The sequence below is a fragment of the Penicillium subrubescens genome (genome assembly GCF_028828155.1).
Source record: "Penicillium subrubescens strain IBT 31985 chromosome Unknown utg000010l_segment0_segment0, whole genome shotgun sequence".
NCBI classification, from domain to species: Eukaryota; Fungi; Ascomycota; class Eurotiomycetes; order Eurotiales; family Aspergillaceae; genus Penicillium; species Penicillium subrubescens.
Window position 1 is genome coordinate 1,668,289 of NW_026643160.1, and position 16,871 is coordinate 1,685,159.

Genomic DNA, 16,871 nt, shown 5'->3' on the forward strand with positions numbered 1-16,871 from the left:
CAAGAGCAGTGGAACAGCAACGAAGCCCGGGTGAAGTGAAAGAGGAGTTCAGATAGATAGATGACTATCCTGCCTCTCTCAGATCAACAGCTGGTATCAATTCTGCACCAAAAAGGGAAGACCCCAAGGAGACTCGATGTCTTGATAGCTTGATAGTTTGATGTGCCCGAGACCCGAAGAGTGGAGAGAGGCGGGGGGGGGGAGAAACAAGCGGTGGAGAGAAAGAAAAAAGGGCGGGCGGTGAGTGGTGGCGATCACTGGGATGATTCACCAGTTGGTTGACACTTTCACTTGTTGGTATGTATGAAAGTATAGAATAAATCACACTTGGCAAGTTACCAGTCCACTGGACAAGCTGGAAACTCTGTGAACCTGCCAACTTGGATCTGACCAAAGTGTGTCTGTTCTCTCCTCGGCTGAAAATGTCCTTTGCGCCGGTCTGAGTGCGCCTTGACCCTGCGCATTCAGCCTCTCCACAGGATCACAGCTCCCGAGGAGGGCCCCCGGGTCTCAAGCCCCGAATAGTCGTCTTACAGCAGAGGCCCCACCGTTCGCTTTGCAATGCAGAATACGAAGCCATCCACGTAATCGAGTTCTTCGTCTGTCTTCTCTCCTCTCCTTTGCTCTTTGATTTTCTGGGGCAGACAAATGGGGATGGTGCTCGGGTAGAAAGGCAAAGTGTAGTAAAGTATAGAAATGTAGGCTTACCAAGCTGAACAACCTTCCAAGGTTTGTTCTCAAGGCTGGTTTGAAGGTCTGAGCAATAGTCTGCTGGTCGGAGAGACCGAGACTAGGACAGTGTTAGAAATTTTCTCCAACCGTTGCAAGTAAAGGACCAAAGTATATCGAGCAATAGGATGTGATGGCCTCGCATCAACACAAAGGCATTCAACAGTAAACAGCATCAAGACAAGAAGCAAGAGTGCAGTCCATCGACATATCACCACGTCAACAACCGCAGAGCCCCAGCACGTGGCAGCCAGCTCGTGCAGGCAGCAATCATCCATGCAGGAACAAGCACCAGAAGGGGAAAGGGGGAAAGAGGAAAGGAAAGGGTCAAGGCAAGGAACACCAACTGAGGATCCACATACGTACCTGCAATAGAAGAATCGAAGAAGATCTCACGATCCTCTTGGTAAAAGCCAACCTACAAGATCCACAAGCCAAGCTATGCGAATCATGAGGCGCGACACAAAACCGTGACGGTGACGTGGAACGAGTCGAGTCGAGCGAAGCTTACAGCACAGAACAATCTTCGAAGCCCTAGAAGAGCGGATGATTTCTCGATGGACCAGTGATGCAGTGCCAACACAGCAAGCGTAGAGAGGGGGGAAAGAATTCAAAAAAAGCACTTGCAGATTGCGAGGGAAGGAGACTTTAAGAACTCTGCTCCCACAGACTCTCGTCCTGCACCTCTCATTTGATATATTACAACATCGGTCATGCAGCCCGTCGATCGGTGGGAATCGATGAGGCTTGCCGGCCTTCGGCATCGGACATACTACGCTTGTTTTGGGAGAGGTTAAGGGGGGGTGTGGGGGATTTATTTTAGATAGAAAATGTAGAATATGAATATAAATAATGATTTTTATTTGATTTATTCTTATCCTTGACTCTTTGGGTGTTTATTTTTAAGTTTTTGTTTCCTGTTTTTGCTGGGACGTTGATCAGATGGTGGTGGTGTGTAGTGTGTGTAGGTGTAGGCAGAGGGGTGTGGGTGTCTATGGTGTGGGTTGGATAGTTCATTTTGGGTAAGCGTGATTTGATTCTGAATAATTTAGTAATTTATTGACTGGGAATTCTAGGGCTTGGGATTTTGCTGCCTGTGTCATTGATCTATTTTAGGCTTCTCTGGTGGATGGGAGGGGGGAGAAGTATAATTGTGTAGAGTCCAATGTAAACATGTAGATCGTACTGGCTTGTGTTAGGGTTAGATAGAGGGATAGTAGAAAAGTGGCGACCGGTTTAACCCCCGAGCCTCTTCCAATCTAGCAAAGAAGAAAAGCATCACAAGGAGATAAAGACGATGACGATGGGACTAGAAAAGATAATACTAATCATTCCGATGATATCAAAAAGATAAAAACAATAATCAGACTACAGTCTGTATAATCTGGAAAGATCATTTCAACACGAAAAATGACCCAAGACACCAAAATGACCAGGACCGTGAAAGATTCAAACAGCAAAAAGGGGGGAAGGGTGATACAGCCGGATTTAGTAAAACGGGCTAATCCCATGATTAGTTACCAAGTCTGTGTTTGTCACCTGTGCACGAGTCATGACTCAGAAGACGAGAAGGAGAAACCTCCAAAAACCAGGACCTAACTTTGTAAGAGTGTCAAGGCAGCACAGGCCAGAGGAATGTATCAGATGCCAACCCCAACCGCGCTGGAACGGTTTAGGGTTACAGACATACCAGAGAAAACGCGACACGAGCGAAAGACACAGAGGGAGTTAACGCGAGCTACTGTAGGGTACAAGTTTACATTTCTTCTTTTTATTTACAAATCTTTCACATCTTACACCCTTTCCGAACCCATTATTACCCATCTTACCACACTGAGACCTACCAGTAGTCCGTCATCCGGTGCGGAAACGAAACCCTATTTCGATCCATCTCGCAGGTTGAAGGTGCATTAGCGTCCCCGAGGGTTCCAGGGTTGACATCAGCGATGAGCCAGCGAAAAGGGGGGTTGACCATCCTGGGAGAACATCAGATGAGAGATCCGCCAATGAGACCATGTGGGTTGGCAAAGGTGGATGGAGACGATGAGGACGATCGCCCGCAGGCATGCAGAAGATGTACCCGTACCAAAGGGCACTAGAGACGCTAGAGCGCGGGAGAGTAGTAGGAGGAGTTAGTAGTATAGTAGATAGTGAATTTGGGGTAGGGTACCGGAAATGTGGGGGGTGGGGGGGGATCGACAGGTTATTTAGAGGAGGACTTGCGGGATATTCATGTACATATTCAGATGCCGACAATATGATATGACGTCTGTTATATTGTTTGTTCGATGCCTTCGTGCTTGTAGTGTAAACATATCTGGGTGACGGGCGAAACATATAGAATCGAATACGCGGAATACGGAGCACGGGGCATATATCAACCGGAGAATATCAACGGCACGGGGATATCGGGTCCTGAAGATAATCGGGACAAAGATGAAGAGCGAGAGCGAGAACAAAAACCAACGCTATTACAAGTCGTCAATGCGCGAGTCTGCTCGACGATGTCGTGCAGACTGCAGAGTGCAGAGTGGTGGCGATCATGTCGGGCGCGGATCGACGAGAGCTTGGACCGTGCAGCCGTGCAGGTGCAGCCCGGCGCAGGAGCCCTTGAGCTTTGATGATGAAGAGGAGAAGCAGAAGAGAGCATCAAGAAGAAGGAGGGGGTGTGGAAGTTTCAACCCCGCCAACCCTATTTGTCCATTTCCACCCGTTTCACCCATTTGACTCTCCAGCCCCGACCCTTTCGAAGCCTGACGCCGCAAAACGGTGGTCCGTGACCTGCAGGCTCCAGTGACGCGATAAAAGACATGATATGTCGTCTCCTGCACTAGTGGGCCCTAGAGGGCTGATAAAAAATCAAGATGACTGCGTAGCTGCCGCGTCTTCATCCTGACTCTGAAGTTGACAAATACATATTTCTAGGTGTGTGTCGGGCACAAATGAATACCGAGAATGTGGCGGCGTGATAGAAAAGAAGAAGGAGGAGGGGGGTCAGGATGGAATGTGTCTGAGATGAGCGGCCAATAGATGGCGTCTGTCAACCACACCTTTTCAACTCTTTTAGTGCAGCTCGATACAAAAACCGGTTGGCTGGCTTTTACTTCCTTGCAAAAGACTGAGCCACAAGAGAACGCGAGAACATTCCCATGCACCATGCGCATCATCGGAATGTGTCTAAGCCACCCTAGTGCCATCCCGGGAGGATGATGATATAACTTGGCAGTTTTATCATAATCGAAGCCGTAGTATCCGAGGACTTTCATGCTAAGCGGGAGGTCTAAACACTAGCTCCAATGCTAACACACTTGCTTCATTCCTGAGTAGGTCATAATGTCCGTTTCTATTGTAACTAAATCGTCAACTTGCATGATAAACACGGTGGATCTCCGTTTTTTACAAGCAGAAAGGCCGTGGATCACTTCACGTCCCGTCCCGTCAAGGTTCGGAGGGTATCGCCGGTACTCCCATGGTAATGCAAGGAGGTGCTCGGTGCTCGACCGTGGATGAGAAAGATGAGGGAGCATGGAAATGATATCCACTCCAGGGCACATGCATGTATAGATAGCACTTGTAGTGGTCAGTACTACTATACTATAGTAGGCATATCATCGTCCTCCCATTCCAAATCCACATCCACACGGTCCTAAACGCGGCCGCATCGATTGTACACAGCCCTACGATGACGTCGAGAGCATCCGGGTGTTGCCGCTCATGCAGTGGAAGCAAGTTACTTCTCCCACTTTACCACAATATAATACTTTCAAATTGTAAGCAGGTCCATCCTTTAGGCGAGAGTTCCGGCTGCATGTGCATCAGACATACTACGGAGGAATATCGCCGTTTCCCCATTCCCAGGAAACCACACACCCCTCCATCTCACCAAAAAAGTTAAAAAAAAAAATGCGGAAAAAAGCAAGAAATCAAGAATGAGGCTAGCAGTCAAGCAAGAAGGCAGGATGTTACCCAAGGGCGGCGCGGCGCGGCGGGCAAGCCCTGTTCGGCTATCGGACAATTCGACAGTGTTGCACAGGTCGGGTAGCTACAGGACGGGCTTATGCAACATCACATCGGCTACGCATCGACTAAAACTTTAGTATTCTGCGTCTAGATGAATGGGCTAGGCAGAACCAGGGAGTGTTTCCGATACGAGGGTGGAGGAAGTTGCGGGGAGGAGTGGACGTAATGGGGGGAGAGGGGAAGTAGAAAAAGAAAAGAGGGGCGAGGCAAGATAATCTACGATAGTATACGTGGTAATATACTTTGCAATATACTTTTTCCATGCAATATATTGATAAGATGGACTTCTGCAGACTAACAGAAAGTTGATCGCATCGGTGATTCTTCCACCGATCGCCACAGGGTGTGCACCAGCCAGAGGATCGACATGGAGAGGGTGTGATAGGTTTGAAATCGATAGTGGGATACCCATATTGCATACAATACAATGTATAATTTAGTACTCTATACTAAGGACACTATGATTGGTTTAATCTAGGTGGAGGGCACGGAAAGTCCCAGCTGGGCATACCGCATGAGCAACTCGACCAGGTAGAGCTTGAACTGTTGACGCTAGTTGGGAATGAGGCCAATGAAAAGGAAAAGAGTCTGTTCTCATGATAAGTAATAATGTAGAAAAAATCCATGACCCATAGACAAGCAGTCATGAGAGAAGTATTCCAGGGTTAAACAAGAAAGTAGAGAGTATCTCTGGATTTGAAGTATACCAAAACAATAATGGGAAATGCGGAGTGGTCTGTGCCCCGCTTCGGCTTAGACCCCCTGGACCCAACTTCATCACCTCCGGATTCTCTCATCGAACTCCGCATAGTCAAGAGATACCAGCACCTTAGGACCCAACCACTAACATCTACACTAAGGTAATCAACCAAAGCCCGGGCCTGGCTCGGTCCGATAATACCGTCATCTGACAGCTTCGTCTTTCCCCCACAGGCCGATCAGGGTTGGTCGCATCGGTAGCTTCACGCCATCTCGTCATCCGCCCTCCATCCTCCTCCCCCCCCTCTTCAACCTTCGACCATTCCTAGCCCAGCGCTTCCTGGTCCAATCACTTCAAACCACTGTCTCAGCTACGATCGCCCACTCCATCCCTCTTCCAAGTTGAAGGTTCAACGTCTATCCGCTTGACGATTCCAGCCGCCTCCATCCCTCTGTTGACGTCGTACGCTCTTCGATCCGCCCCTGCCGCATCGGAAAGAAACCCTCCTGCATAACCCCCGCTTCAGCAGTATCGCAGCTCGCCCTAACAAGCCTAGCCCTAACCGGAAACTCGCTTTGAAAGATCCGAGTAGCTCAGGCGCCAAACAGGGCATCCAGTCTGGGGCATCGGGCAAGGCAACCGTCCAGGAATCTTAACCACGAGCTGATCGGGAGGATCGCCCACCAAGAAGGTTTTTCGATCGGCTCGCGCATAATCGCTTTTCAGCTACGCGGCCTACTACCAGTCCACACATCGTATCGGCATCGGTCCCTCCTATCACGGCACTGCGAAGGACGTTGACGTTGGTCGTTCAGACCCCCGTATTCACTCGGCACGAGCACCCTCCCCCTCTGGGTACCTGCGATTCCCGCTAGGCAGAGTCAGTCTCTGTGCCAGAACGCTGGGAATAGGTCGGAAGCCGGATCCGCGTCATCTGCTCCTCACAGGCTTGGGTCTAGTCGCTAGCTTCCCCAGTCTAGCCAATCTGCTAGACCGCCGCGCATCATCTGGCGCAGATCATCCTGCACTTCATCGTGCATAGTCCCTGCAGACGTTTTTTCTCTTTTGGCTAGAGCCGTGTCGTACAGCTCCTCGCCATTTGTTCTTTCTAGGTCTTTCCTCAGCCACGGGCCTGTCTTGCCGATAGATTGAGGCCGTGCACGCTTTGCCTGCTCGTCGTTGCCTACTCTCTACTTTTCCTTTCCCGGTCGATTGGAAACCCGTTGATCCAAGTCTTAGCCCAAAGTCACAGTAGTTTTGAGGAAACTATGGCGAACAACTCGTTCCGCGACTCGGTCAACTCGCTGGGCTGGTCGCGTAGAGACCCGGATTTTCCCGTCCGCACTAACAATAGCTCTGCGGAGACGCCGTTCCTCTCGCGTCTGCAGTCGTTGAACCCATTCAGTCAAGGTGGATACGTTCAGCTTCCCACGCATAATGAAGGCCCCGGTGCACCGCTACCTGCGGCTACTCGACGCGAGGAGGAAGAGGGCTTCTTTGCTTGTAAGTTGGATGTTGTGTTTGTTCTTGGTCATTTATCTTCCTGTTCCTTGATTTGATATGAGTCAAGCATGACTCGTGACCCCATCCCCCGATCTTACCGTTGAGCATGTCTGTACATGAGATGCAGGTGACGAGCGCGCAGTTCCTGCGCCGGGAAGGATTCCACCATTACCTACACCATGCTTGTCCACAGTGTCGACATCCGACAGGAGCAACGATCATACATCGTTACTATAGAGTACAGGCTAACCGATTTGAATACAGTGAGTCGATGGGATCGAATGCTCATCTTCGGCGCCTGCAACCTGGGCGCCGCCGTTTGCTTCATGATTTGCTTCTTCCTCTTCCCAGTGCTTACGCTCAAGCCTCGCAAATTCGCCGTCCTGTAAGTGTCTGTGCTAGTCCTTTTCACCTCCCACACTTCAGCCAAACTCTGCCCTACCCTACCCTTAGTGCTATCAAGTTCAGCCTCGCTTTAGCCTTCCATCCCCCTTCCCCCAATCGCCACCCTCTACCTCTCTACCTCCATACATTCCATACATCTCACCATGTTCTTCCCTCTCGCATTCGCGTTCTGTCCTGCATAGCCACACTTTCTCCCCTCCCATTCAAATCCCGACACCCTTACCCCGGTCACTCGCGCCGTCTCGCTCGGGCCATGTGCAAGTTCGTGTGGCCGCGCTTGACGCATTCTATTCGTCGCCTTCATCGAACCATCACGCCTACCTACGCCTTAAGCCAAGCCCCCAAAATCCACGCAAGATGCGCGCGTCCTCTATCCAACTTCGCGATCGAACTTGTTTACTAACTTGTTTCCCTTCTTCTTTCGCATAGATGGTCTGTCGGCTCAGTCCTGTTTTTGTTATCATGGGCGGTCCTCATGGGACCCTGGTCCTACGCTAGACATTTGGTCTCGGGATCACGGCTGCCGTTTACGGCCGCCTATTTCGGGTCGATTGCCCTGACATTATACTTTGCTATCGGGGTATGTACTTTCAATTTTTTCTCGAAGTTTCGTTTTTTCGAAGTTTTACCTATTCCCATTATCTGCTTCTGGTATCGTCGAGTCGAGTTGGGCTGTCGATCATCTTCGCCCTCTCCCTCTCCTCCTCTTGTTCCACACCACCCTCCCCCTCCCCTTATCGCCACTTGCCCTATCATCATCCTAGTACGATGGTTGCACCGTAAAAGCTTGCAAAAGCAAAAGCAAGGGGAATCTTGCATCCTGCAAATCCATCTTGCAGTACGACGTGACTATACCCGTCACCCCGATGAGCTTGATAACCACCACCCCCTCCTCCACCCAGCAACAGAAAAAGGGATACCTGCAGGACAGCATCAAGACAAAAAGAGACCCATGCAGGAGCCGGCAATTGGCGCAAGATCACCTTGCCGTTCTTCCGTGCAACGTTATCAGGATTCTGCGTTACAGCCGCGAGACTGATATGGAATGGGCTCACCACCCAACAACGCCGTGCTACGTCTGTAAGGCGGGACTGTCCACACTCCTGAGACAGGTTTCACTGTACCTGCGCATCTGATACTTTGATACTGCCAGTGTTTCTATGCTTGCTGTCTGCGCCGGTGGTGTATGATCTTGATATTGATGTCGATAGCGATGTCGAGGTTGATCCTCAATAATCCAGATTAGACCGGATATCTTCAGCTGCCTATCCCTTCCCCTATACCCCTACCCCGTTATTGCCTTCTGCACTTTCTACCGTCGCGCTATTACTATTGCTGTCCCGTCTTTTCTCAAGAAACATACTAACACCCCTCCCAGCTCCAAAACCTCTTCCTAACCCTCATCTCATCCATCTTCCAACTCGCCGCCCTCGTCTGGTATCTCGTCAGTTACTTCCCCATGGGCAGCACGGGATTGCAATTCATGGGTCGCTTCGGTGTGTCCCGGGTTTCTGCTTGGGTTAGTGGGTGAACACCGAAGAGGTAAATACGTCGTGGGAGCTACAAAGTAGGATTCGGATTCCCTATTCTATTCAGGTGGCTGGGAGTGTTGATTGATCAGTCTCTCCTCTGAGTTTGTGTATTGTATATGTAGGTTGATGGTAGATAGAATTGAATACTCCCGTCTAATCACTATGCATTATCGGACTTGATTTGTGAATCTATCTTCAATCTAAAGAAGGATAGCTGAGTACTAAACCTGGATAGAAGTATGCAATATTTCTCTCGTTAATTTCATGTAGAAGCTATCCAAAGCTATTATTCAACAGCTACAAGCATGCAGCTAAAATGCTAATGCAAAAAATAAACTCAAACCACAAAAGCCATCCGATCACTAATACCTGCAAACACTTCATCATCATTGATGCTTCCCCCGCATCATAACAACACCAACCAACCCATCAACAAGCTTAACACCCGGCACCTCCGCCTCAAAGATCCCCGTCTCCCCACCCGATCCAACCTCGTGCCACCGCTGCAACAAATCATTGCTCTCCTTGGGCTTGACATCCGGCGAGGCCGTGCCGACAGTGATATGAGGGATAGCGTTCGCGCACGGGAAGGTCGAGTCCGCGGCACCCTCGTTTTCGCTTTCGGCGGGTACGATCCGCACGACGAACGCCATGATCCGGTTATCCCATACTAGTCGTTCGAGACGGACTCGTACAGGGCCGAGCTTAGGTGGGGTAGCGATGGGGTCGTTGCCGGGGTTAGCGGTCAACACGTCGATGTACTGCTTCGCGTACCGGTCCCAGATCTCGGTGTTATCTTTGGATGCGGCGCGGTGGATCAGCGTGACGTGGAAGGCTGCCTGGATTCGGCGTGAGTTGTGAAGTTGGTTGTACAGGCGGGCTGTCTCGGGGGATGTGTTGGTGAAGAGGGATTTAAGGGTGGAGGTGATTTCAGATGTTGGGACCGAGATGCTGAAGTATTCGATCTTGCGGGCGAGCATGGCGGGAGTCGCCACTGGCCCGGGCTTCTGCTGGGCTACAGCCACGGGCAGGTTCTTCTGCTTGTTGGGTTTGTGGGTGCTGTAGCCTTTGCTCAGATCCTCCATGACCTCGTAGTTGCTGATGGCGGCATCGATGGCAGCGTCGAGCTCTTCTGAGGTAGGCATAGTGGGGATCACACGAGGGTAGGCGGCATGCAAGGCAGTAACGACGGTCTCGAGGTTCTGGCGGGAGGAGGCGCACACGTCCAGATCGATAACATGCTGGAAGTGCATGTCGGGATCCCGTTCGACATCAACACCCTCAAAACGATGTAGAAATCCGTCCATGATGCCGACGATTTCGTGTTTGTTTTTGGAGCCGGCGCGAATTGTCTGGTGATTGTCACCGCGTTCAAGAACCCGCTTCCGAGTAACCTCCTGGATCGCAGGGAGAAGCTCAGCCTTAGGCTCATGAACGTAGTGCAGAGCAACAAACTGAGTCTCGGCAATGACGGGGAAAATGTCCTCCATGAGCTGCTTGCGCTCCCGACGCTGGTGGTTGTTGCGGTCTGCAATTACAACGGGATGCATCGCCATGGCCTGAGTGATCTCAAAGGCAAACTGCTTCGGCTTACCCTTCTGCTTGGGGATATTGTCATTCTGAACATGACCCCACCCAAAGAGATGAACCAGGGCAAGCGCAATAGTTGTCTTTCCGCATCCCAAAGAGGCGATTGGGGCGATGATAATGTTGTTGGTGGCCCCATTAACTTTGTCGTTCGCCTCCTCCATGGCGATGATTTCAGAGCCCTTCAAACCACGCTCCTGCAAGAATTTCTCCCGTAGAGAGATGATACCATGGTTGTGATTGTACTCCGTTGTAAGCTTAGGATTCCTGATGAACTCCCTTCGTGCAAACTGGAGATACTCCTCTGTGATCTTGTGATGCTTCTTAATTTTGGGCAGCTTTCCAGAGATAACTGCCTTGGTGCATTCACGCCACTGCCGGTACATCAAGTATGGCTCTTCAAACTTGTACTTGAAAAACCAGTCCCGGTAGCCGCTATCACGGTCACTGATCTGGCATCGAACCACGAACCCTTCAGTCTCGCGGCCGTCCCATGTACCAGTTTCCGCGCAGCCCTCGAGGAACTTCTTCACAGACTCAATGTCATCGTAAACCACAAACTTTGCCTTTTTGAAGCCCCAGGCGTCTGCAAATTCGTGGACCTTGTCTCCTGACATGGTAGCAAACTCCGGCTGGTTGTAGTTCAGGCCGTGAATGTAGATGCCGGCGGCTGCCTCATCATAGGCCAAGACATGTTCCTCGAAGCTGTCATCGCAAAGCTCTCCAACTGCCGTGACATTCATCTCGCGCAATGTGCGGGCCAATTCCTTGGAGGACTTTCCGACTGTCGCAACATGTCGCTCCACCCACTGCTCACCGGCCTGAGCATGGCTCATGTTGGTATCAGAGCGGACGCCAGTAGAGTGCTTGCTACACACTAGCAGTTTGTCTCCCTCGAGAGCGGAAATGAAGATAATGCAGCCATTTTCCTTCACGCTCAGCTCATAGGGACCCCGGGTCTTGTTCTCAATATTTCGCCACTGTGTGTCGGTGGTCTCGTTGACATTGAAGAACTTGTCGTAGCCGCGCACCGCAATCTCGGGGATGTTGTCTTTCCGCCGCGTTGTGAACAGACCACGGGCATATGTAGGCAGGTCAGGTCGTTTGTAATCCCAGTCCATGAACTTCCAAGAATCTACGGTGACGCCCTTAGCGCCCGCGACATCGAAAGTGGTCTTTTTGCAGGTGTAGCTTCGCTTCTTTTCGCTCTTAGACTGCTTGCGGGCGTCATCGAGGTCGCGCACAAGCTGTGCGATCACTGACGGATCCTGCGTCGCCATGATCAAAATTTTATCGTGGTTGCGATTTGTGTGAGGAGGAATCGTAATCGAGGGTGAGATGGAGGGGGGACACGCGAGGTGGGGTGTGGTGGACGGCAGGAAAAGGGCAGGGACAAAGAGCGCTGGTTATGTCTTGGTCTTGGTAGCTGGCAAACAAGGTATTTTAAACAAAGAAGTCGATCGCACCAGCCTCGAAGCGGTGGAACAAGCAACTTCCAAGCTCGTAAAGAAGCGAGTCATTCGTGAAGAGTCACAACCTGCGGGGAGCCAAAACGGTAAGGCGGCCAGCCTTATCGCTCTTTTTTTCCCCGCCAAAATTCTTCGAGCTCCGCCTGGCAACTTTTTTTAAAGCTCAGCCCACTCGTTACTTCGCCTCAAACCGTCAATTCTAGTCACTCTATCCCCTTCCTACAACTTTCAGTGACTCATTGTGGGGCACAAGCATGGCTCAGCCTAATCCTTACCTGTTGGCCTGCGACAACCCGTCAGCGCTACTCGAACTCTTGCGTGCCAATCCTGCGATCGCTTCTTCCCAAGACGAAAACGGGTACTCCCTGCTTCACGCCGCCTCTTCATACGGCCATGTCGATCTCCTCCGTGCGCTAGTGAAGGAGTTCAATGTGGATGTCAACCTCCTCGACGAAGACGGCGAGACCTGCCTGTTCGTGGCCGAGGTTCCCAGGATCGCGCGATGCCTGGTCGAGGAACTCGGCGTGGATTATAACAAGACCAACGATGATGGCCTCAAGGCCTATGAGAAGATGGAGGCCGATGAAGAGTTCCCTCAAGTGGTCGCCTACCTCCGTGAAGTCGCCGGCGCTCCTGCCACAGCGCCCGCAGACGGTCCGGAGGGGCCATTGAACGCTCCGCCGCCCATTCCTGGCAACATGCAGGTGAACATTGGTACAATGTCAGAGCAAGAAGTCAATGCTAGTGAAATGGAGGTTGATCCCGAGTTCAAACGCCGTATCGACGAGTTGGCAGCTCGCGAAGACTTCAACAGCGCTGCTACACAAGAGCAATTGCGGGCATTGGTCATGGATGCCATTTCTGGTTCCAGCATTGAGACTGTGGAACGTGAAATTCGGAGGAGGACGGAGTAGATGGAGGGCATGTTGTTTTGATGGTTTTACTTCCTATACCCTGGTGCCGTTCCGTCAGGACTTGTACCTGCGAGCTGAGCCTCCACAATTCATGAAGCCATGCTGCAAGGCCCGACATGCCTTCGAGATCTCTATCACACTCAACCGGATTCCTGAGATTCGGGGCATTGTGCCCAAATACGCAGTCCCTGGTGACCGTGTTTTGGCGAATTGGAGATCTAGGAGCAGCGTCGGATTGCAGACCGGCATAGGAGCCTGTTGTTAGCCGCCTTCGCGAGGAGCACTATTCGCAAGGCTGGGCTTCAGTGGAAGAATGAATATAACGAGATGAATGATAAATACAATATAGAAGATATCTAACGAGTATTCTCCTTTCTATGATCCATGTTCATCTATCAATCATTCTTTTTATCCGATAAGCTTAGTCTTAATCTTATCAGGAGTCTAATCAACGAGCCGCCAAGCTTAACTTAAGGTGCCCGCATCTCCAACTTTCTCTTAACCCCACACTTCTTACACTACACGTTCTACACCTCACCGGCATCATGTCTCAACCAGCCTCCCCATATCCCACGCAATCCTCCTTCTACTCGACCACGACAATCATGAACCCATCCATTAATCCCGACACACCTCCCCCCACCACCACCCAAGCCAAGTAGCCATGAAGCCAGCCGACGAGGCACCCCTCAGAACATGTCCTCTATGCCGACGCCGCAACAACCACAGCCTGGCTACCGACCCGATCCTCATTCAGCAAACAGTCAACAAGCGCAGTATCAAGTCAACGCTCAACTATCCCTCCCCGCACCGCCTACAATCGAAGAGGGCTGGCTACCAGACATCGTAAAGGACAAATCGTAAGACGCACCCCTCCCTCCCCCCCCACAACACAATCCTCCTAACTCTATCCTCCCAGAACAACCGACCTCCAATCAATCCTCCAAAACCCAACCCTCATCTCCGCCCTCTCAGCCCAACACCCCTCCCACACAACCCGCCAACAAAACCTCGAATCCCTGCTCCAGGTAAACAAAGACCTAGCAGCCCGTCTCCTCGAGCTACAATCCCACGTATCCGACCTACGCAGCCAAACAGAAACAATGCTCCTCACGCACCAGTCTCTGGAAGTCTCCTGGCGCAAGAAGCAGACTGAGATGGACGCTGCGTTGGCGCCGTGGTCGCCCAAGGCGTTGTATCAACGGCTTAGTGCGGCGATTACGGAACAGGAGGCGGTTTGTCAGGCTGTGGAGGAGAGTTTCTTGGATGAGGATCATCATGGACGGGCGACGGAGAAGGAGATTACGGATTGGGTGAGACGGATTAGGGTGGAGGCGTCGAAGTTGGCGGCGAGGAAGGAGGCGAAGGCGCGGTGGGATGAGGGGAGGGTTGGTGGTTGGCGGTGATTGAATATTTGGACTAGTCATGTATAAACTTTGATATACCCATTCATCATTCCTCGCTCTCTGGTAACGCCGTGTTGCCTCCGAATCTATATTTACCGTGGATATACCAGGACACTACTATGTCACTGAACAGTAGAGTCCTGAACGGGATCCCAAACACGTTCTTACGGGACTTCAAACTAATCATAATCGTCGGACTAGGGGTTGTAACCAGGAATGTCCATGGTAGATGCCCCTATCCACCGGCCGACACAATTCTCCCCTATGATATTTGCGAGAATCAAGTATTGAGGAGACTGTGTGAAGCTCAAATTCGAGTACCGGCGATAAGACCTACGGAATAAATCTTTAGACAGGGTGGTCATTCAGGGTTTCCAGTCTCCCGAGTATGGGTTTAACCAGGATGTGGTGAAGACGCTCTTTAAGGGCATGCAGCTGATCGATCATATTCAACTACAGTTCTATGACTGAGTCCACAGTTGCCAAATCTACGCTTATTGCCAAGTCTTGAAACGTTGCTCGTCTTTTCCAGACTCTCATACTGGATGTCATTGCCTGAAACTATTTCTTTTTCATAAACACTGCCCTAGATGTCCAGCAGCCAGCGGGCTAGTCATAACATTAACTAACCATTCCAACTTCTGATCAGCCAACTTCAACTACTAGCCCTCAGCCTCACGTTTCTTCGCCTTCTGGCTCTTTCCGAGAATCACCGTGCTCAGGTCACCGACCGGGATCGTAATCGGGAAATCGACAGCCTCAAAGATCTGAGCAATGAAGATCCACCAGATTGGTAGACACAGAGCAAAGTTGAAACCACCGGCGGTCTGTTCAAACAATTAGCAAGTACAAACAGACATTAATAGACTTGAATATTCCATACCTTCTCTAGTGTTGCGGCATGAGCGAGATTGCCCACGGACATCTGGAAAAATGTCGCAGCGGTCAAGGCAAATGTGATGACCAGCAGGAATAGGGCGAGGAAGAGGCAGACGTTTGTTCGGATGGAACAGATGAGGTAGACGAATGTTAGGATGGCAAGGATAGCATAGTACAGACCTGTATATATTGTTAGTTACTGATTCTCATGGAAAGAAAGTACAAGAATTGACGAACCGGTGGTTGCAGCAAATTCCGGTGTCTGCATGCCCTCAAGGGAATTGCCAGTGGGGGAGTAATTGGTTCCAACGCCGTACCAGGGAATTTGAGATGTACCCTGGACAATCCAGAAGGTTCCTGCATAACTTCAATTAATACTTGCTTTGTCCTCCTTTCTTGTGAAAGTTCATTGCTAACATACCGTATGTGAAGAAGAGGGCGCTCGAGAAGGTATTTCCGAGAATCCACTCGCCCACTGCTCCGAAGATCTGGACCATACCACCGAAGAAAATATAGACGGGTCTGTCAAAGAGATCAAAGATAGTTAGAAAATATTCAAACCCCCTTTGGCAACTGTCATTTTCAGAACTCACAGGATAGCGCCGCCATTTCCGCCCGAGTTACCCCAGCCCATAGTCAACATCGCAGCCGGTGTCGCAGCGAGCAAGAAGCCCAGTAGCGAGATGGGAGTCGGGTTACCAAAGGTACGACGAAGGTTACCGGCCGCCGGTGTCTTGGGGCTCAGATAGAGCTTTTCAAAGGCATCGCGGGGAATCGGAAGCAATACACTCTCAGCTGTTTGGTAGCGACGCAGCATCTCAACAGTCGCGGCGTCATGCTTCTCGCTGATGTTCTCGTCCGACATACTGGGCGAAGAAATATTTATCCAATGTAAGAATATATGTGAAAAGGGTTAATCAAGGTGACCGCAAAATGGTCCCGTATTAGAGCAACGAAGAAAAGTAGAGAAGAAGCCTGGAATATCCCAATTATATCATGATCAACATCGGGGAAACCCCGATCTTATATTCCAGGTTTTCATTCCAGCATTACCCCAGCTCCCCTCAACAATTCCAAATTCGATTCCCCCGTGTTCCATCCCCACAAAATCTTGACCCCAGACTCCAAATCGGGACCCCTAGCTATTCCAATCTCGGAATACCTCTAGACTAGGCCCCAGCCCCGAGAGTCAAACCGAGATCCAGATCCAATCCAAAGTGCCTTGCATAGCCTACATCAGAGTCATCTATGGAGCAAGAAAGGAGGCCATTGGGCACTATCATTCGCTAGTGCAACAATACACCAGCGCGCCAGCCCGCCTCCAGAGGCAAGCGGGTCCCGGACACGTTTTTTTGCGGAGATAAACTGCGGGGACTAGTCATCTTCGCCCCCCGAAGAGGGTCTCCCCACGCGAAAGCACCCCGGAGAACCGAGGAAATGCAGGGTTATTCGGGGGCCAAATCGGCTGCATGGTTAGCTGCCTCGGCTTCTAGGGGGAGATTGACTCTGTGAGTGGTTCGATGCTTGGAAGTATAAAAGGTTACAACGCGCCCAAACTTTTCATGGCTTTTGTGGCGCTGGGCGAAAGTCTATTGAAAAGCTTTGCCTTGCTTACTTTGTCTCAGGAAGTTGGGTATGAGTGCACAATTCTGGTCTGATATGTATATCTCCGAGTTATGCCTTGCTCGAAATTGCAGATTGGCATTCCGCACTGGTTTGCGTTTCAT

General features: G+C 50.8%; 6 protein-coding genes across 6 annotated transcripts; 4 read left to right on the forward strand and 2 right to left on the reverse strand.

The window, feature by feature from the left end:
• Positions 1-5,466: 5,466 nt before the first annotated feature.
• On the forward strand, positions 5,467-5,854 carry N7473_011770 (uncharacterized protein; the record flags this gene model as incomplete). The annotated part of the gene is made up of 2 exons (XM_057157709.1): positions 5,467-5,609; positions 5,683-5,854. 2 exons carry the CDS (start codon positions 5,467-5,469, stop codon positions 5,852-5,854), a joined length of 315 nt encoding a protein of 104 aa, XP_057003559.1.
• An 863-nt stretch (positions 5,855-6,717) lies between these two features.
• Positions 6,718-8,888, forward strand: N7473_011771 (putative Golgi traffic protein SFT2; the record flags this gene model as incomplete). The annotated part of the gene is made up of 4 exons (XM_057157710.1): positions 6,718-6,952; positions 7,217-7,337; positions 7,787-7,937; positions 8,736-8,888. The coding sequence occupies 4 exons, from the start codon at positions 6,718-6,720 to the stop codon at positions 8,886-8,888; spliced, it is 660 nt and encodes a 219-aa protein (XP_057003560.1).
• Positions 8,889-9,275: 387 nt separating this feature from the next.
• On the reverse strand, positions 9,276-11,756 carry N7473_011772 (tRNA ligase; the record flags this gene model as incomplete). The annotated part of the gene is made up of 1 exon (XM_057157711.1): positions 9,276-11,756. One exon carries the CDS (start codon positions 11,754-11,756, stop codon positions 9,276-9,278), a length of 2,481 nt encoding a protein of 826 aa, XP_057003561.1.
• A 443-nt stretch (positions 11,757-12,199) lies between these two features.
• On the forward strand, positions 12,200-12,859 carry N7473_011773 (ankyrin repeat protein; the record flags this gene model as incomplete). The annotated part of the gene is made up of 1 exon (XM_057157712.1): positions 12,200-12,859. The coding sequence occupies one exon, from the start codon at positions 12,200-12,202 to the stop codon at positions 12,857-12,859; it is 660 nt and encodes a 219-aa protein (XP_057003562.1).
• A 504-nt stretch (positions 12,860-13,363) lies between these two features.
• On the forward strand, positions 13,364-14,417 carry N7473_011774 (vacuolar protein sorting family 37 protein). Its single transcript, XM_057157713.1, has 2 exons — positions 13,364-13,719; positions 13,779-14,417. The coding sequence occupies exons 1-2, from the start codon at positions 13,556-13,558 to the stop codon at positions 14,263-14,265; spliced, it is 651 nt and encodes a 216-aa protein (XP_057003563.1). The 5' UTR covers positions 13,364-13,555; the 3' UTR covers positions 14,266-14,417.
• A 510-nt stretch (positions 14,418-14,927) lies between these two features.
• On the reverse strand, positions 14,928-16,009 carry N7473_011775 (putative plasma membrane ammonium transporter (Ato3); the record flags this gene model as incomplete). The annotated part of the gene is made up of 5 exons (XM_057157714.1): positions 14,928-15,092; positions 15,149-15,324; positions 15,382-15,501; positions 15,566-15,666; positions 15,738-16,009. The coding sequence occupies 5 exons, from the start codon at positions 16,007-16,009 to the stop codon at positions 14,928-14,930; spliced, it is 834 nt and encodes a 277-aa protein (XP_057003564.1).
• Between the last annotated feature and the right edge of the window lie 862 nt (positions 16,010-16,871).